We start from the raw sequence: 21,676 nt of genomic DNA, 5'->3' as shown, positions 1-21,676 counted from the left end.
AACTGTCTCTGACACCCACACACATGGCACACACGAATGGTGTTTAGTGTAGGATTAAACACTGCTCTAATGTGAACTTTATGAACCTTCCTGAGAGTATCGTGTAGTATCACACGGTTTCAGCAGGAATGTGAACTCTGAACCGCTCGTACACTCCTCAGACAGTGTTGGCCTTGATTATACAGACATTACATATAATAATGTCTACAATATAGTTTGCCCCTGAACTTAAACATAACAAGCAATTCGTGAATTATACGTATTCCTGAGACAGCTATACTAATATAAAGTATGTATCATATTTTGTGTGTGTGTGTGTGTGTGTGTGTGTGTGTGTGTGTGTGTGTGTGTGTGTGTGAGAGAGAGAGAAATACACTCACCTGCACACCTGCACGGATATCCAGTCATCTCATCAGTCAATCATAGCAGTTGCACGATGCATAAAATCATGCAAATACAGCTCAAGAGCTTCAGTTAATGTTCACATCAAACATCAGAATGGGAAAAAGTGTGATCTCTGACTATAGCATGGTAGAAACTGAATAGTTAAAGATTTAGAGATTTAAAGAATAGTTAAAGATCAAAATTTGATTTGATTTGATTTGATTTGACCTGGTCTTTTTCATGTCTTAAACTGTCAGTGAGTCTGTGTTTATGATAGCTTTAGTTTCCTGTGGTTCTTCTGCTGTTGTACATTCTGAGCTTGAACATGAGATTGTTATGATTGAAAATCACAAGAGATGAGCAGTTTCTGAAGCACACAAACCAGTCCATTTGACGTCAACTTCCACGCCATGGTTAAAGTCGCAGTAAATCACTTTCCCCATTCTGATATTTGATGTGAACATGAACCTAAGCTCTCGAGCTGTGTTCTGCTGGATCTTTATGAACTGTGGTGTTGCCACGACCAGCTAAACTAGTAAAACCAAACAAACACATTATTAACATGCTTACGTTTCTCATCCATGGAGTTGTCAATCATGCAATTCACATCATCATACAATACAGTTGAAATATACTTTTATATATACACTGAGATATACTGGAGATCAGATTAAGCAGGTGAGATATGCATCCTGAAAGCTCTTGACTTAAAGGTTTAAAGATAATCTATCTGAGCAGAAATAAGAATATCTACTCAAGAACATCTATCCTATCCTGCATGGCTGTAATTATTTCCTCATCTTAGTAGATAAATATCAAGCTAAATTATAATTAAATGTAAAGGCAAATTGAAATGAACCCGAAGCAGAGATGCTGTAACGAGTAATGTGAAATAACCAGTCTAGACTGAAGCACTGCTTTGCTATATATAGTTGGTGGCCAATGAATATTAATTATAATTCTTTTTATCACATTTAAGTCATGGTTAAGTAATATTTACATTAGAATATTAAAGTTAAAGCTCATTTTGCTAAAAGAAAAAAGTTCAGCACACTCAGCAGTATCACTTCAGTATTCCGAGTCGATTTATTTGTACTTTATTCCCAGCCCTGTGTATATAGTCTGCATATCAGAAAGAAAGGAAGCTCTTCCGTTAACATAAAACTGCTGCAAAATGATTACAATGATTTTAGCATAAAGTTAAAAGATTTTTTTCTACAGCACTCTACAGCACAGAATTCATAATTCCTCCTGAATTATAGTAATGTCATTACCCTCAGACAGAGTAACAAGGATGATTAGTTATCACCTATTAGCATGGGTCACACTGGGGCTGTAAATAAAATGGGGTAAGTATTGTGTAACCATATTTAGCACCAGTTTTTGTTGCAGTTTGCACTGTTGAGAATTGACACTGCATCCCAGCATGGCAACGATGCATCCATCATAAACAGTAGAATTGTTTCCGCAGCATTACTGGATGCATTCGGGTGAGAATGCTGTTAAAGTCACCGACTTCTAGCTCATAAAAGTCACCGGCTCATAAAACGATTAAGGGACTTGGACACATTCCAGAGTGGATATACACACTTTTGACAGAAGATTTAATTGGACATTATGTAATGTGAGCAGTGTAGACTGTTTTGTAATCAATTAAAGCCAATAACCTTTTATCAGCAGCATGGAAAGAGGTACTTATACTTCTGAGGCCAGGGAGATTTTCTCCGAAAACAACTCCTGGACAAAAAAACAAAGTAATATTATGAACATAACCCGACTGCTTGAATATGTACCACATTAGGCAAACATGCTCTATCAGTTTATGTTGCTATGACAAACAATTTCTACCTCATTTTGTATAATTAACATCACTTTTACTAGGCTTATTAAAACTGTAGTAAGTTGATACTTATACTTGTTTCAGATTTTTGAGTTTTCAGCCACTTATACTTGGAATTAAAAAACGTAATTATAATTAAACGAAATTAAACCTGTCACGTCTTAAATAAAATGATAAACATGTTATGAAGGACAGCCGACTTTGCGAGTCATGGAGATATGTTTTCAAATATCTACTACTTTCTGACAGATTGTTCTCCAAACCATTTCTGTGTCCATACGACTCATTTTCTTTAAGGTTTCAGCAGATAAAAGTTTAGATGGCCGCCGGCCCGGAAGTGAGCGTCATGAACCAGGAAGTGTGGGAAGAGTGCTGACAAAAATTGCACATATAATTAAAACTAAGTGCTGTCTGGTAGTTTTTTCAGCCTGTGGGATCCAGAGATGCAGCTGACGTTTAACTTTAGAACCGATGTTTGTCCAGTCGAGAGCTTCAGCTTGGGTTAAACCCGATTTAATTATCAAAGTGATAATTAATAGAGATTTTCTGAAGCTGTTCGGTTATAACTGCTCTGTTTACATGCAACTCAGACTAAGAATTCAAGTGACTGTTAAAAAAGAAAAAAGACCAATATCTATAGGCCAATAAATCACAATAACCTGATTACCTGTCTGTATACTTACCAGAACATACATGATGTTAATCTTCATGTCTAGTCGCATATGTTTAAAGTACAGTAACTGTAACTGTAGATGTACCCTAGTTTTACAATGTAGCATGAATTGATACAGTGCCATATAAGACATGAGTGTTTACACACGCACAGAGTAGTGAGCAGGAAGGGAATAGTCTTCCTTCATACTGTCTATAAGCACGAAATTAAGAAAAAAGCCTGGAAGAGGAATGGAGAGAGAATCTCTTATTTTGATGTCCTTATGCCAGAGGACTGATTCTTCATGGTGTGAAGAGAGAGAGAAAGAGAGAGAGAGAGAGAGAGAGAGAGAGAGAGAGAGAGAGAGAGAGAGAGGGTGAGTGAGTGAGGGAGCGAGAGGGAGAGAGAGAGATTGAGTGAGGGAGAGAGAGAGAGAGATTGAGTGTGAGTGAGGGACAGAGAGAGACAGAGAGAGAGAGCGTCAGAGAGAGCGAGAGAGAGAGAGAGAGTGTGAGTGAGGGAGAGAGAGAGAGACAGAAAGAGAGAGCGTCAGAGAGAGAGAGCGAGAGAGAGAGAGACAGAAAGAGAGAGCATCAGAGCGAGAGACAGAAAGACAGAGCGTCAGAGAGAGAGAGAGAGAGAGAGAGAGAGAGAGAGAGAGATTTATGAAGTCGGCTGTAAATATGGCTCCAGAGACATGATCTGTGTGACTGTTGAGGTATTGAAGGGTTTACACTATACACGGCTTTCTCTCTTGGATTCACTTCTGGTCTCTCAGACTCACTCATATGCAGCCGATATTAAACACAAAATAACACACCATACCTCTGATAATGTCAACTCACATTCTGGCACTGAAATTTTTAAGTGTCAAGTACCTTGAATAATAAGTTTAAGAGTGTGTCCGATATCCATTTCTGCACATTTATCTTATACTACGTAGCTGCAGTGAACAGAAGCTTGGGAAAGTGCCATCTGGAAATGGTCTAGTCAGTAGTGTCACTGTATTTTATTTTTATTCCAGTAATGGCCCAGTGCTGGCTTCATTTCTTACTGATTAATAAACAGTGGTTCAATACTAATGCATGGAGATTGAAAGCACGGCCCTACGAGTACTAAAATGGCAGCGGCCAGTGCTCAAGCAACAAATGACATAATAAGCATATTAGACATTGATTTTTCTGATAATTGAACTACCCGATGCCATCTGATGCTTTTTACATCACACACATGGGCTTGATGTGGTTTGACCCGACGTTTGTGTAGCGCTTTTACTTTCTTGTTTTCTTGGTAAAGCTGCTGCTTCAATTCCATTTCACTGCTCTGGTAATAGTAACCAGAAATCTGTGAGCTTTCACAATTATACAGGATCAGTGTAACGTGGCAGAACAGTCAGAAATCTCCAGTAGTCTTAAATTGCCTATTATATGAACCTGTCAGATGTCAGGAGTTTTCTCATACTGCCTGCCTCAGACAGCTGCTTGTCACTGGAGATAGTAATGTTTTAGATGAGAAACAGAGGGACGTGATCTATGTCTGAATTATCCACTAGTTGGTTACACTGCAAAATTTTACATCTTAGCAAGTCAAAATATCTTGAATATAATCAAATTAGTCAAATCTAGTTATTTAGTATTATTATTATGACAAAAAAACAAATCTAAGATTATCAAACATATTTCTATACCTATTTTAAGGTTTCTAAGCTTTACATTTTCTTGTCCTATTGGAAGATTATTTTAAGCATTCATTTATACAAAAGAAACAAAATTACTTGCAGGTACAATAAGAAAAAAGCACATATATACATATGTACATTGAAACAGTAATTAAAATATGGCTAGAAATATGTTTAGTAATCTACAGTATAATTTGGTTTATCTCATAATAAGAAACAGTTTGAATATAGTTTAGGTAATTTAACTAAGGTTCTAGATATTCTCACTTGCTAAGATGTCATTTTGGCAGTGTTTGTGTTGTCATTTAATTCATGAGAAAATTGGCTACCAAAATTGTTGGTACCCTTCGGTCAATGAAAGAAAAACTCACAATGGTCACAGAAAAAACTTTAATCTGACAAAAGTAATAATAAACCAATGAAAGTCAGACATTGCTTTTCAACCACGCTTCAATGGAATTATTTTAAAAAATAAACTCCTGGAACAGGCCTAGACAAAAATGATGGTACCCCTAACTTAATATTTTGTTGCACAACCTTTTGAGGCAATCACTGCAATCAGACGATTCCTGTAACTGTCAATGACACTTCTGCACCTCTCAGCAGGTATTTTGGCCAACTCATATAAGCAGTACATGGCACTTTATAATATTGTGAGATTGTGTTAATATTCAAGTGCTCCAATGTGTCACATTGATAATAGGCCTTTAGACATTTTTTTGCATACTTAGATTTTTAGCATCTGTCTGGATAACTGAATGAAATTGGGACATACAGTAGAAGCCTTTATTATTGTCACATGTAGAGAGCGCAGGGGCAGCTATGGCACAGAGCCCCAGAGCAGGGAGGGTTAAGGGCCTTTCTCAAGTGCCTAGCAGTGGCAGTGCTGAGGCTTGAACCCTGACAGTCATACTTACCCCATGACCACTTGAGCCACCTCTGCCCCAAAACTATGAGTCTCTATTGTATGAACCCATTTCATGAATTTTCTTTAGGAATTTGACCACAGAAAACACAAACTGAGTGCTGTAAACTGCTGTATGAAATGGTCTTCAGGCATTTTTTGAATAGTTAAGGGCTTTTATATTTTAGAGGCTTTTAGAGTTTTCTAAAGTGGATGTACTTGGAGCCTTTAAGGGTTCATCTAGAGGGACAAGATTCAGTTTTCTGGATGTTTCTTCTTTTAGTAAACTGTCTGCATTTATAATTCTTTACATATTAGTCCTTTACCAATAATTATACCATATATTTTTATTTGAAAGACTCTAGTTATTGGCTAAATCCACTTGCTATCTGATCCACTTTGCAGGTTAATTACTGCTAAAAGCAAGCTAAAGGAAATCATCAATAAATCAATAGACTCTCTCAATATATATTGTCCAAAGCTAACCAGCAGGATTCCCTCAATTCCCTTAAATGTCCCTGGGCAGTTGTTTATTGGAATGACCATTTGTACAGAGCACACAGTGCTGTTTAACTAATAAAGCCTCTTCATTAAAGAATGAAAAGATGGCCATAAGAGAGTCCATCTCATAACATGACTCAGCACAACACCCGTACTGACTGATGAAGACTTGACAGTATATTGATTCAGTCATTTTAATTCCTGCCACAGATGATGTGGATGTGTAGGAACAACTAATGATGAATAAGTAGTGAGGTAGATGAGTGTGCAGTAAAAAAGAAAAGAAAAGAAAAGAAAACGGAACTGTTGGAGAGAGCAGGATGAGAGTGATAGAAAGAGAGCGTGCGAGATAAGAAATGAAAAACAGGAAGAGAGACAGTATTAGTTCTATTATGAAGGTCGAGTCCCTGGATGATTTGATTTGCTGCAGCAGTGTGCGTTTTTATTCAAGTGTGGCAGCGACACTATTAAGTGCCACTCAGAAGAGCTTCAGGTGCCCTCCATCAGCACTTTCTGCCTCCACTTATTTTAAATCTACATTTAATCTATCTGTTATTGTACATCAACAGCAAGAGCACACAGTCAGCCAGCCAGACCACTGCATGCACACGCACACAAACACACACACACACACACACTCATATGAGCAGAGATTTTGAGCTGCATAGCTCATATCATATTGGAGTAGTATTCTCTAAGTAACTCACAGCGAGATACTCTAACACTCTGTACTCTGATTATACAGGAAAAACGCTTCTTTAACATTTTATAAAATGGCATCCAGACAAGGAAGAATAGCTGTTGCTCTTAGGATTTTAGGAGCAAATATTTAAGTCACGTAGTCATGTTACTGTTCTTGATGTTCTTATTGATTTGGTCATTCATTCATCTTCGGTCAACAATATATCCTTCTCAAGAGTCATAGCAAATCCAGAGCCAACTCCAGAATTTATGCATTTATTAACACAATTAGATTCACCCTCAACAGCTGATCTGTCTGCAGAGAGGTGAAAAGAAACCAGAGAATACACCTGTTTTCGGACAGGGAAAACATTTGAAACAGGAAATCCAGGGCTACGAGGCAGAAACGCTACCCACTGCACCATCATGTCATCCCATCATCATTCTGTCCCGCAGAATATTTTGGAATATGTAGCAAAACTCTAATCCACTTGAAAAAAAAATGAATCATGACTAACTCCTTGATTCACAAACATTCACAATAAATATCCCTAAATTTCACATCGGATGCATAACCAGTGAAAGCAGTTTGCACTGCAGGATTTAATGAAGTGAAATTAGTGAAGCTAATAAAGAGATTTAAAAAGCACAGAGCAGCTTCATTTCCTCCTTCTACGGAACGCACAGAATAATAAAAGCTAAGTAAAGTGCAGATGACGGTCTGCATGGAAACATATATTATCTTAAATATATACTGCAGGATAAACACAGTAAGCGTGCATTTTTATAACTTCATCTATAGCAGTTCATTTAAGAAGCCACGAAGATCAGTAATATAAAACTTTAGAGTGTCTATGAAATGAGATTTAAACATCCAAACGAATCCGAACACAGATTTTAAAGTCAGTGTGTTTTTAGTCGTGTGGCTCGCTTCTATTCTCATTGCTAATTTGCTCATTGCAATGTTGTTGTGTTCAGCACCCCAGAGCGGAGGTTCCCAGCCATTCAGTTCAATTTTATTTGTATAATGCTTTTAAAAATAGACATTTTCACAAAGCAGCTTTGTAGAAATCCACCACGCCTCATCAGCTTTTTCCTCCTCCACAGTAGTGAGGGCATTAGGCTTCCCACATGGGAGAGAAAAAAGATTAACACAAGGCACAAAAATAAAACTGTTGAGAAACAATCTGCTTAGGCAACATGCAAACATAGACATATATGTACACACACACATACACACACATTAACCTGCAACAATATCTCCAAATGCTCTCCAAGTCTACATATTTTCTGTGTGCATACTAACTACTCAACACTCCACATACTGTACACCATCAGTGCAGCTTGTGATGTTTTCTTCGTACGTGTTTGAGCTGAGCTCATGAGTTTAGAGGAGAAAAGAATACCGACACAATGCAGACAACCATATTTTTAACACAAAGAATTGTTGTTTGATATCAAGGAGCTGCCACTGTAGAGCCATCACTGTGCTCAAGGCACGAGGCAAATGCATTCTACAGAGACTTTAATTGGATGCACATTGGACAAGTACCGAATAAATGCACACTGTATCAACAAAGTCATCAACATTTAAGAAGTACTCATTTTCTACCGCTTATTCGAACTACCTCGGGTCACGGGGAGCCTGTGCCTATCTCAGGCGTCATCGGGCATCAAGGCAGGATACACCCTGGACGGACTGGCAATCCATCGCAGGGCACACACACTCTCATTCACTCACACAATCACACACTACGGACAATGTTCCAGAGATGCCAATCAACCTACCATCCATGTCTTTGGACCGGGGGAGGAAACCAGAGTACCCGGAGGAAACCCCCGAGGCACGGGGAGAACATGCAAACTCCACACACACAAGGCGGAGGCGGGAATCGAACCCCGACCCTGGAGGTGTGAGGCGAACGTGCTAACCACTAAGCCACCGTGCCCCCCATAATAACCTCATTAATCTAATTAAAATATATTTTAAGTAGAACTGCATGACAGTCTAAAATAATAATAATAAAAAATAATAATAACAAGTATTAAATAGTTTTATTGTTTTCCTTTAGCTCTGAAATAACCTTTTTCTTTAACATTGTAATGTCATTTCAATTAATTTCAGCCCTTTTTACAGAATAATTATATATATGGAGTACTTTCACACCGATTGAAAACAGATTTCAGATTTCATAACAGATTGAAAAATGGTTAAAATGCAATGCTTGGTCTTGGGGTACGAACTCATGACCTTCCGATCAGTAGTCCAAAACCTTAACCTCTGAACTGCCACATCCCACATATATAGTATATATATATATTTAATTATTATCTGCATTTTAACCATTTTTCAATATGTTTTTATGTTTTGCGCTTGGAAAGTCCTCCAAGCAAAACGTAGCCACATATTTAATCTTTATAATACTAGATATTACTATTGATTAATGTTTGTTTATTTTTATTTGACAGTGTGGGAGGAAAATGGCTTTCACAATACAGTATGTTTTAAAGACTCTATCAGCCAGAGCAGAAAACAAAGAAGAAGAAAAAAGAGCAGTAATTAAAGTAGCCATATGTTTACAGTCCCACCAGACCAAGAATGTCAGAGTGAGGTCCAGGAAGGATTCAACCCTGCAGAGATGTATGTTTTCCCTCATGCTGAGAAGGCCTCAGTAATTAGCTGATGAGTTGAATAAGATGTTTTAAATGAGGCAGAATGCTAGACTGTGCATTGCTGTGGCCCTTGAGGACTGAAGTCTAACATCAGTGCATTCTACAAAACAATTCTGACATATTATTTAAATGTCAGTCGCTTATGTTTATATGCACATATATTTTTATGCAGATGATGTAATCATGTACTTGTCCACTCATGTAGACCTGCACAAACTTGACATTTGCACAGACACATAATGAGCATTATGGCTGATTTTCATGACTCTTCTGTGATTCCTCTTTCTGTCTGTGAAGGTGAAGCTGCTTTTAGCAAGGACAACAACTGCCTGAATGCAGCCAAGGCCTGCAACCTGAATGACACGTGTAAGAAATACCGCTCGGCCTACATCAGCCCATGCACCAATCGGGTCTCCACCACTGAGGTGTGCAACAAGCGCAAGTGTCACAAAGCCCTGCGGCAGTTCTTTGACAAGGTGCCAGCCAAGCACAGCTATGGCATGCTTTTCTGTTCGTGTCCGTCTGGGGAGCACTCAGCCTGCTCAGAGCGCAGACGCCAGACCATCGTTCCAGCGTGCTCCTATGAGGACAAGGACAAACCCAATTGTCTGTCCCTGCAAGCCAACTGCAAGACCAACTACATTTGCAGGTAAATCACGAATCAGCTTACGGAGAAGGTGAATCCAAGGTTCAGGCAGGTAGTAATGTCATTCAGAGTAGAGGTGAACAGATGAATCATCACTTTCCCATTTTCCCATTCCTACCTGATGATGTGAATGTCTAGGATGGCTAATCACTCATACTATGTTTTTCATAGTATGTGAGGTGATCTGATTCAAGATGGATATTTATTTATTCCTGGTGTGCTACATTAGGTCTCGCCTGGCTGACTTCTTTACCAACTGCCAGCCAGAGGCTCGTTCGATATCCGGCTGCCTGAAGGAGAGCTATGCTGACTGTCTGCTGGCTTACTCTGGCCTTATAGGTAAGTCTAACAGAGAAGAATCATCTCACGTAACACCGTAAATATTTCAAGGAATACAGTAAAGCCTGATGGCATGGGCTGATATAGCATGTCTGGAAGAGTTATATTCCTCTTCTACCACAGTAAATTGCCAATTTTATTTTTTTATTGAAGAATGTCACATTGTAAGTTTTATCTGTTATATTTAATGTTGTGGAACATCTGCAAAACAAGTCAGTTCCTCCCTCAAAGAAAAAAACAAAAAATATGCCTTGCCAAGTTACCAAGAGACAAAAAAGCCCAACAAGTTTGATCCTGAAGACTTTCCTCAGTTAGAATACCAAAAGTTACAGCTTCAACATAATCCTGACACTAGAGGCTCCTTCCATAAATGCTAAATACGCATCTTAGAAAAATTTCACCATATCATTGATTCCTCATGTTTGTTATTACATGTATGTGAACCATCCTCTGTATATGCTGTTACTATAGAAACACATTTTACACATTTTATTACTTTATGTTATATTTAACAAAGTGCATTAATTCCAGCCTCATATTTGCCTTGGTCTAGAATTAATGAGAGTCAAAGTAAAACTCAAAATGCAAAATAAACCCTTACTAACTAAGCACATGAGAATTCACCAGCTCTGATGATGTGTTATATATTTACATCACTGCAGCTGTCTGGGGTACAGTGTACTCTATACTCATCATCACAGATTGTTGACTTCTGTTCTACCTTGAAAAATCACAGTATACTTACAATGTACAATGTATAAGGTATTTGTACTAGTAATTGAAAAATCTACCACAGTGACATATGTCCAGGTTTTAGCAATAGAGTCGCACACTAAGGGTTTGGACCACCTAATTATGTACATACAGTAACATAGAGATGGGTGAGAAAGGAAAGCAAACTCTGGTGGCTCTGCTAGAAGAAAGAATAACTGTAAATGAATACAAGGTTATTCAGACAGATCACTTTTATCATGAGATGAAATATTTCTACACTGATGGTCTTTTCCACAATCTCAATGCCCCCATACACAGAGAAAGGGCCACAAGGCACATATGATGTACTGTAAATCATTTGCTATGGCTTTAACTACTAACAGATTTCTACCAGTCCAACTGAACCCCCGTGAGACATTCTGGACAGATATGTGAGACACTTCCCTCCATCACTATAATCCAAACACCAGTCGAGGGAATATTTCTTGAAAAAATTAGTTTCAGGGATTCAATGTCAAGCTGTTCTGAAGCAGTTCTGGTAGCTCCTGGTGGTCTAACACTACTTTAATTTGATATTTGTCCTGTAAAATTGCTGACTTTAAGTGCGTATAAAGAATTTTGTGCAACATGAATGATATTTTCTTCATAGCTGCTGTATAGTACATAAAACAAAAAAACATTTCAAAATACTATAAAACTCCAATGTTGATTTTATTCAGCAGGGGGTATCATTAAATATGCCTGAAGTCATTCTGATTAATAATTATTTAATAGATGTGACTCAGATGCGGCTGTCAGCATATATTTGTCTAAACCTTTGGCGTAATTTGAGGTGACAGTTTAATTATAGAATAAATGATTCAATCAAAGAATACAGTGTTTAAAGTCAATGAAACAAGTGCTGTGTAAAAAAAATGAATACATCTCTTTATTTTTTGTGAGCCAGGCACAGTGATGACCCCGAATTACCTGCGTTCAAGCATCAGCGTATCTCCCTGGTGCGACTGCACCAGCAGCGGAAACGGGAAGCCAGAGTGTGACAAGTTCTCTGAATTCTTCACTAACAACCGCTGTCTCCGTGAGTCCTCCTGCACTCACTAATTCCTCAAATCAGCATGCTCCTACATGTCCACTCCTGTCTGACTGACAGCTCACTCGGTGTCTGGCAGTCATGTCATTTGGTGTACTACACAGTGGGTTGATTGACAAGAGTCCTACAGTAAGACAGGCCATGTCCAATGCTGCTTTGTTGCCCCCTTGTGATTATTCATTAAACGTACCTATAAATCAAATCTGTGGCCACTGCGTGAACATGGCATGCTCGTCAGGGGCAGCGAGACAGCATGTAGACAGACAAATCACGCTTAAGTGGAACAGCTACAGGGAGGCCTTGACAAAAAAAAAAGGCAATGAAGCATTATTTGGGTGTCTGAGCTGGAGAGAAGTGAAAAACTGGCATTATTTTGTCAGCAGCTTATTCAGAAGCATCCATTTAGATGGAGTGGGTGTGAGGGATAGACAGTGAGGAGATGGAAAGGAGGATGTCTTTCTGAGGCACTAGTGGGAAGGACAGCAGTGTCAGTGCAGAAAGCTACACTTAGCATATTATGACACGTTAATTAAAAGTGTAGTTAGAGACACGGAGTTACAGCCTTTGTACAACACCACAGCAACACAGTTGGCATAGTGTGCGTGATATAATGCAGTGTGTGATCTACGTACTTGAGAAGGTAATTGTGGGGGACATTAGCTTGTCAAATAAAGTGTAACATTTTACTCACTGATTTTAACGTCTACGATATTTAGTACACAATAAAAGTACCAAGTTCCTGCCTGTCTTTCTGTTTAAAGAGAAAAGGCCAAAGGTCAGAAAACGGAAAGGCATTTAAAAAAAGGAAACTAAATGAATCTGGTTTACTCACAACATAATGTATGTTTCTCTAATAAACCTGAAATAACACTATAACATTTCTAGTAAACTCATTCAAGAGCATTTCCATGCACCAGAGTGTGCAGATACAGATCAGTGGAGCATTGTGCCAAGAGGCAGATGTAATATTTACAGAAAAGTAAAAGCAGAATGATGAGGCAGCACAATGGAACTCAGTGCCTTTTAATATTAGGGTGCTGTAGGTTCAGATAAAGTTAACTCTAGATTTACTGCCACTCTTTAGTCAAAATTTAATCAACTTTAATATATTGGATTCTCTCCAGTTTGGTCACCTGCCAGTTCTTATTCATCATAAATTGCTCCCCAGTCTGGGCAGTTTCATATGCTTAGAGGAAATAGTTATCTGTCCTTTACTGCATACATGAGCTCACAGGCAGCTGCATTTGGCTAATGTCCCTGTGATCGAAAATTAATATATAAAATGAATAGCAAATGCATTTTCTGATTATTTGAGCTTTAACATTGGGAAGTTGAAAGTATTATATACTTTGTCAAAAATATATTTTTGTGCATTATTTTTTGCCAAACAATGGTTTCAGAATTCTTGGCATTCAACCTTCTTTATATTCTCTAAGTCAGAACACGTGGACTTCTCTTCTTTAGCGTGTAATTATTGTTTTATTCAATCATTTTGTGCCCATTGTTTTAAAGGGTACCAATAATTCTGGAGTCAACTGGAGTTCACCAAGCCCTTCCTTCACTGACCCATCAAATTCAGATATGCCATATTTGCTCATGCAGGACATTGTAACATATCAACACGTCTTCTATCCTCTTGCACTAATTAAAAAAGAGAGTGAGAGTGAATTGTGACCTTTCAAGGTGGTTAAAAGAATGAATTTGTTCAACAGAGGAACCTCTCTTATAATAAACCTTTTTATCATCCAAAAATTACAGAACCCTCCCGAGGCCTGTATGTTTAAGCAATAATACTCTGTCTGGAGCCTCTATGAACTGGGGATCTTTATCAGCTTATCAGTGCAGGCACAAAATAGAGTGGACCATACCTATTAATATTAGCTCTACACAAAACAAACAGTGATGAATGTAATTCCTCGGTCAGCATGTACGTGGGCAGTATTTTAATCTTCATGGGTGCATCTGTGCAGGTAATGCTATCCAAGCATTCGGGAATGGTACAGATGTTGGCGTGTGGCAGCCTCAGCCACCCATCCAACCAACTGGCCATTCCAGCACTCCTCAGAGAGGACAGGAGAGGACAATTAATGGACTAGATGACCCAGCTTTCACTAATGAACTGAACCCCAGCAATGGTCACCACCTCTATAGCTTCTGTGGAAACCTCCAGGTAAGATAGAACTAAGGTTTTAATGGGACTTTGACTAGAAATTTAAAATAGAAAACATAAAAATATACATGATAAACCTATTGGTGCATAAGCATATGGTGGTGAATACAATATTGCTCTCTTCAGGTAAGAGAATTCTGAATTTCTTTTTTTTTCTGCTATTTTCTTCTGGATGGTTTGTACTGGGGAAAAGGTGATGCCAAGCAATCCAGCACAGTATGGCCAAAAGTATGTGGATATCTAACCATCATATTCAGGCCTTCCCTAAACTGTTGACCCAAAGACTGAAGCATACACTCGCATGTACCTTCTACCATTCTGATTTATTTTCACTGGAACTAACAAGCACACACTTATTCCAGCATGTGTGGTCCACAAGCTTAAGAGACAAGTGTAAGAAATTGAATGACCGACACAGATACCTGTACCCATTCTCAAGTCAAGTCAAGAAGCTTTTATTGTCATTTCAACCATATATAGCTGACGCAGTACACAGTGAAATGAGACAACGTTTCTCCAGGACCAGGGAGCCACATAGAACAAAGACAGAGCTATAAGGACTTAGTAAGTAAGTCCTAGCCACATATAGTGCATCTGTGCAACCTGGTGCAAACAGTGCAAGACAAGACAAAAAGACAGAAAGACAGTGCAGGACAAAAGACAGTACAAACAAAAAATACAAGACATCACACAAAAGACAATACACAAAAGTCAATAAACAAAAACAGTGCCAACCGGTGTAAATACTGTATGTTCAATTAATATTGCGTGTGCAGAAATACTGGAATGAACACAGTATTATAGCAGCAGTTGCATGAGGTAATGTAAAGTATTGTGCAAAACAATCAACTGAAACGTGAGACAGCATGTGCAAAGAGCAAAAAACAGTGTGCAAAACAGCATGTAAACAGTTTGATGGATGTATAATGGGAGAGTGTGTAATTGGTATAGGTCTGTGCAGTCCATACAGTTGATGTGTATGTGTGTGTTGTGCTCAGTACAGTTCAAACATTCACTGTACACTCATGTCCAACATCAGTGACCAACCTCACTAAACTTTTAGTGGATAAACAGACAAGCCACATTTGAAGAATCTAGTGGAAAGCCTTCCCAGAAGAGTGGAAGCTGCAATAGCTGTCAAATGGAGATCCATCTACGTAGTCATAGATTTGGAATATGATGTTTAAAAAGCACATGTGGTTGTGAAGTTCAGGCGTCCACATACGTCTTACCATGTAGTGTATGAACAAAACAAAATTAGCAATTTGTTTGTCAGTTCATCCTTTACCTGAACACACATCTTTCCTCACTCAACCTTTTGACTGAAATGTAAGGCATTCTGGACCTTTAGATTATTAGTACATATGGTTGTGGCAAATAAAAAGAACAAAAACTAGAATTAGCAGAACAGCTGAACTACAGTGAGATGAATATCTTCTTCATCATTTTCCTTAGATGTGTATTCCCAGGTTAAGCTGGTTTATTAATTAAATTACAACTCCATTAGGGTTTTAGTGGGCAGTTAAATATGAAATCGATACAGTTTATTTTAAACTCAATGTGGTAGCTGGTGTCACTTGCAATTACGATTCCATGCTCTCACTCACTCACTCATTCATTTTCTACCGCTTATCCGAACTACCTCGGGTCACGGGGAGCCTGTGCATCAGGCGTCATCGGGCATCAAGGCAGGATACACCCTGGACGGAGTGCCAACCCATCGCAGGGCACACACACACTCTCATTCACTCACGCACTCACACACTACGGACAATTTTCCAGAGATGCCAATCAACCTACCATGCATGTCTTTGGACCGGGGGAGGAAACCGGAGTACCCGGAGGAAACCCCCGAGGCACGGGGAGAACATGCAAACTCCACACACACAAGGCGGAGGCGGGAACGATTCCATGCTAATAAATGATATTATTTTGTACATTGCTGGGGAAACTATTTATTTATTTATTTATAATTTTATTGATCGTATTAAAACTTAACCAAAACAACAACAGAGCCGATCAGTCAACTCACACAGCATGCATTCAAACATATTAATAACAATATAACAACAATGTATTGTTAATATGAGAGTGACCATGGAAAGGCAAAGGGCAAATCAAAACAAGTTAGTGTTGGGGTCTTGCTTGTTCAAGTAAATCCTATATCCAAGGGGCCCATATCCATCGGAATAATTCGGATTTCATCTGCAAGTCATGTGTACGTTTTTCCAAAGGGAGAAGATCAGCCACGTGTGATAAACACATCTTCAAAGCTGGTACCTTTGGTGATGAGCATAGAATAAGTATACATTTATTTAAAAAAAAAAAAACACCTTTGACACTTTCATTGTAACTTTGAACAAATGTTTTAAACTCATGGTATCTTAAGTATGTAACTTAGTGAGCCAGCATTAATGTATTCAATGTTAGAGATTTAAGCACTTATGTACGTCGCTCTGGATAAGGGCGTCTGCCAAATGCTGTAAATGTAAATGTAAATTTATTTGCCAAATAAGTAATGACATTTAATAAAGAGTGAGAATCAGTAGAGAAATCTAAGGATGTTTTGCAGTTTAGCAAATATATAGTTGGAGACATTGTGAATTTTCTAGCCAGCATATTCTGAACCATATCATGTACCTCATGCCAAAAAGGTTGAATGATCTTACGAAACCATTTGTTTTTATTAGTGGCGATTGTTATACCCACACAGTCCTGATTAGGAGGTAAATTGGAGTTTTGTGTTATTTAAACGTGAACAAATTGTATTTTAAAACATACGTTTCCTAAATCTATTTTTTATAATGCTTATTAGGTGGTAGAACATTAGTAGCAGAGAAATTTTGATCTTTTGCCCCATTTTGCCAGAGGCTTTAATGCCGATTTGTGTAAGGGAAGTGGTGGCTCAGTGTTAAAAGGTTTTGTGCTGCTGATTACAAGGTTGCGAGTTCAATTCCGTGACAAACCGAGCTGCAGACTGAAGGTCACTGAGCAAGACACTTAACTGCTTCATCGTGTCCTCTCTCATTTGTAAGTCATTTTGGGGAAAAAAACCATCAGGCAAATGTATAAATGTCACTGTAAGCTGGCGGAGTAGCATATCTAAGCTTATGCTTTGGACACTGATTTCAAAGGGATACTGAAAATTTCAGATATTGACTGATTAGTGCCATTGTGGAGATCTGGACACACACACACAACACACACATATCATCATCATCATCATCCGAAGCTCTTTACAGCACCCGTGTGAGTATTAAATCCAGTCGTTTGCTTTAAATCCACACGTGAAGTTTGCTTTGAGATCTTTGTTTTTCACTTTTTTCAGGACTCTCCGGTGAGATTACAGCTCACTTTTGGCGGCTGTAAGCTGTCATAATGATAACATAATGATACCCACACACATATGCTAGCCCTTTGGATAGAAACGAGATTCATCAAGCCTAACAGAGCTGTCATGTCACGGTTAATTAGCTGTCACATTAACACAAGGAACAGCCTTAAGCAGGAACTACCCATCCATAGCACTGTGCCCTAACACCAGCGGAATGCTGACTCATCCAAACGTCCCATATCTGCTCCGATCATCTGCTTCAGCTGACTTTGCCCCGCATGACAGGCAGCTTCACGCACAGACAAAAAAACACACACATGCACACAGGAGCTCAGATCATTTGCAGGGTCCAGTGTGACTCTTTTAAGGATTTTCCAAAAGATTTCTGTAGGAACATCTTTATAACCGAATCTGATCACATTAGATATACACCCGTATCTTTCACACAGCTATATATCATAATGCTTTTAATAGTCATAATATGATTTATTAGTGGGCATATTTTCTTCAGCAGGATAGACCTCCAGGAAGACCATTAATCATGTTTCGCCACAATCCTAGTCCCCAAAATTACTTCCATTCTCTCTATTGTGGAGCAAGTTTATTATTTTCTTAACTCTCTATGGAATCACTTTATCATGCCACCAATTCCATCTGTGCGTGTGTAGGATTGTGAATAGCACAGCAAAGTTTTATGGAAAAAAAAGGCTATTATAATGTATTGCGCTGTCACACACACTAATGTAGTCTGTGCTGCCAGAACATAACTATACTCACACTGCAGATCGATTAGTGAAACATCGGTCCAGCGAGAGTTCACTGCAACGAGTTAGGATATTTTAATAAGTTAGAGCTCTAGCTTGATCAAGCAGACTGGTTTTAGTATTACAATTGTCTCAAGCTTAATAAGATTTTCAGTTACTGAACAGTCTAATGAATGTCTTACGCCTGCTGTCTCTCTGTTTAGGCCCAGAAGCTGAAAGCGAACGTCACAGTGGATGTTCTATGTGTGGTAGGTAAAGTTCTCATTTAAATAGCTCATGAATACTTACTACTTTAATTAAATTACCAGGAATACACTTATCCACTGATATAGAGGAGCGATAAATATACAGAGGACAATACATTTGTCTGTTTATTTTGGCTGATTATTGGTTTTAGATTGTACGTAGACTATTTCCGGATGTTTTAACCCTGACTTTAACCGCAGCTACAGGAATGCTACGCAATTGCCAAACATGTACAGTTTGAAAACAATGTTGTAAGAGTTTCATACAAACCCTGTTAACCCCGAAGGTTAACCCCGGGTTTAAGAATGTACAGTGTGAAATTTAATATACAGATTCTGAATTTATCGTTAACCCCAGGTAAACTATGAACAGTGAGAAACGTGAAACACGATAGCCCATGATAGGATTCCATTTAGCCAGGGTTTACAATGACCCAGCGTTAACTAATTCAAGTGTGAAAAGCCTTCCTCTGTTGTAGGGCTTTACACAGATCCTTTAAATCAAGGCTTCACAAATGATTAGCAACACACACCTTCACAAAAATGTCAAATAAATTCCAGCGAGCTCCACATCATTTTAATCCATCGATACAAATATTAGGTTTATTATTAAAAAAGTGAGCAATAATATCTAGTTATTTATTTTCCTGAACTTTCGACCAAGAGAACAAATAAAATTCCAGGAAGTTTTGTAGGCTTTTTGGAGTTAGCGTGATTAATAACTATACAAATTATTTATAGCTTAATAAGAGTCTAATAACTTTGGTAATTGTGGTATGTAACAAATAAAAAAATAATGCAGCCCAGGCCCTGCTAGACTGAAACTTAAAAGTGTACCTCACCTAAATTGTAACCTAAATAATGGCTCATTAGCTCTTATTATTCTGTGCTCCACAGGACCCTCCTCTGGATGACCCCAGCAGCTTCAACGCTATATCAGGGAGCTCATCCAGCCTCGTCCACTCCTTCGCCGTCCTCTTTGTTATCCAGCTCTTGAATTTGTAGCCGCTCTCCATTCCAGACTGCTCCTGTACCATAGTCACAGCTCCTCTAACGCAACTGATGCTGTACCAAGTGTGATGTCTAGATTTGTTGAAGCCATTTTCCTTTTTGATTCCTGCTGGACAAAAATGGACGCAGTGTTACTGTCATGGAAATAAAAGGTCACCGGTCAAAAAAAACGAAGTGGATACCTTACTTTTGTCACTATTTGCTCTCAATGTGGTAACTTGTGTTGGAAATTGTGTTTTGTGTAGAAGGTGTATCCATCCACAGTTTTGAAAAGGAGCTGCAGAGGAAAATAAGGATCATTAAATGCATTAAGAAGGACCCCCTACTGCAGCAAGTCCCTTTCGGCTAATGGGAAAAGACTCGACAATTTACAGATGTTAATTTTTCTAGAGACAAGCTTGTAAACTCCTTGCTACAGTCAAAATCCCACATATCCCTGAAAAGCATCTGCCTTCTAATCCAGTCCATTAGCTCTTTCAACATGAGCAGTCATGGTTTCCCCTGTGTGTCTGCAGCATGGCCCTGATACACACTGAGACTCACGGCAAAAGCATGAGGCAGAAAAAAACCTTCAAGATTTTTTTTACAAACAGGGGAATTTTTTTGTTGCTTGATGTTGCTCAAGTAAGACTTTAAAAGCCAAATGTCCAGCATCAATTGCATTTTCTGAGGAGAAACATTTTACGCACTATTGCTTTCAAATGCTATTTTTTGTTTAGAATAGCTTTTAATTGATCAAATGTATGCCATAAAATGACCAGTGCTGGTAAAATACCACCTGATGTGTTTAACTGTGTGCATTAATGTTCGACTGGAAGCAAAAAAGAGACAAACATTTGAATGTTTAAAGCCACAGAATTCATAATGGTCTGGTGATTGTGTTGTGCGTTCCGAGAAGCTTTTCTGCTCACCATGGATGTAAAGACTGACTGGTTATATGAATTCGCGTAACCTTCATGTTAACCAGTCTGGCTGTACTCCACTGATGACTCTCTAAACAACTGGTTGTTTTTGATTGTATGTTTGTTTTGCAGCATTATATGTAAAATCTAGATCCTGAGGTGTGTGAAAATCCCAGGACATCATCAGTTTAAGAAACACTCAATCATCCATACCTGACTCACTGAGATCAAAAACCCACATGCTGATGCTTGATGTGAACATTAAATGAAGCTTATGACCTGTATATTCATAATTGTATGCACTACACCGCTGCCACGTGATTGGCCGATTTGGATATATGCATGAACGTTCAGGTGTTCCTAATAAAGTGAATGGTGAGTGTATTTCAATGTTATGTTTTATTCAGTGGTGTTAAAACAATCAGAATTCAAACACTCAATTAACACTCAAATTTTTAGGTCTCTTTTTTGCTTCTATATTCATTCAAAGCAAAGGTCTTCACACAAAAGGTTGATGCGTCAATCTGGAGCACCTCTACGTATAATGTGCTGTAAAATAAGTCAAAATGTTTTCTCTCTCTTTTAGACGAGGTGTTCTAAAGATTTCAGCATTGTTGTGGTACCGTGAACTGTTAAAAAAAAAAATTTGAAAAAGTACACATGTATAATAGGGCTGTAAGTAATGTCACGCTGATGAATACATTAAAAGAATCAAGGAAGAGCCTTTAATCTCCGTGAGATCTCTTGTCTTTAATCTTTATGCCTTCAGAAATCCTACATCATTGCACATGATATGAGCCAGACCACTTCTCATCGTCTAACAAGCAGGAAATACAGAGACCCTGCTAATGAGCCTGAAATATCTGTCATATCGGTACTGATAATTCAAGGTCATAAGGCAGATGCTACATGTATGAACATCTTAAACTGTCTTTCAAATTGTTTAGTGAGTACCATGAATTATTCAGTAACTACAGTGAAGCTAATAGTTAAGGTTACAAATGTCTGGTAGTCAGCTGAACCATTTTTAGTAACACACACACACAAACACAGCCACACACACGTAATCTAATGACCCTCGCTGTCCATCTGCTCAGCTAGGAGGCAAGACACAAACCCGTCAGAGAGCTGATTTGCTAGAATTATTC

The 21,676-nt window shown here is 38.5% G+C and overlaps 1 protein-coding gene across 1 annotated transcript in view; it reads left to right on the top strand.

The window, feature by feature from the left end:
* Nucleotides 1-21,192, top strand: part of gfra1b (gdnf family receptor alpha 1b) — a 29,038-nt gene extending 7,846 nt beyond the window's left edge. Inside the window, exons 4-9 of the mRNA XM_060890206.1 lie at nt 9,611-9,962; nt 10,189-10,298; nt 11,959-12,090; nt 14,073-14,272; nt 18,574-18,618; nt 19,513-21,192. Coding sequence (XP_060746189.1) covers nt 9,611-9,962; nt 10,189-10,298; nt 11,959-12,090; nt 14,073-14,272; nt 18,574-18,618; nt 19,513-19,620 — 947 coding nt within the window. The 3' untranslated portion in view covers nt 19,621-21,192. The remainder of the gene's footprint in view (nt 1-9,610; nt 9,963-10,188; nt 10,299-11,958; nt 12,091-14,072; nt 14,273-18,573; nt 18,619-19,512) is intronic.
* Nucleotides 21,193-21,676: the final 484 nt, after the last annotated feature.

Source organism: Tachysurus vachellii, chromosome 2, assembly GCF_030014155.1.
Source record: "Tachysurus vachellii isolate PV-2020 chromosome 2, HZAU_Pvac_v1, whole genome shotgun sequence".
NCBI lineage: Eukaryota > Metazoa > Chordata > Actinopteri > Siluriformes > Bagridae > Tachysurus > Tachysurus vachellii.
This window is presented reverse-complemented; position numbering and strand designations above follow the sequence as displayed.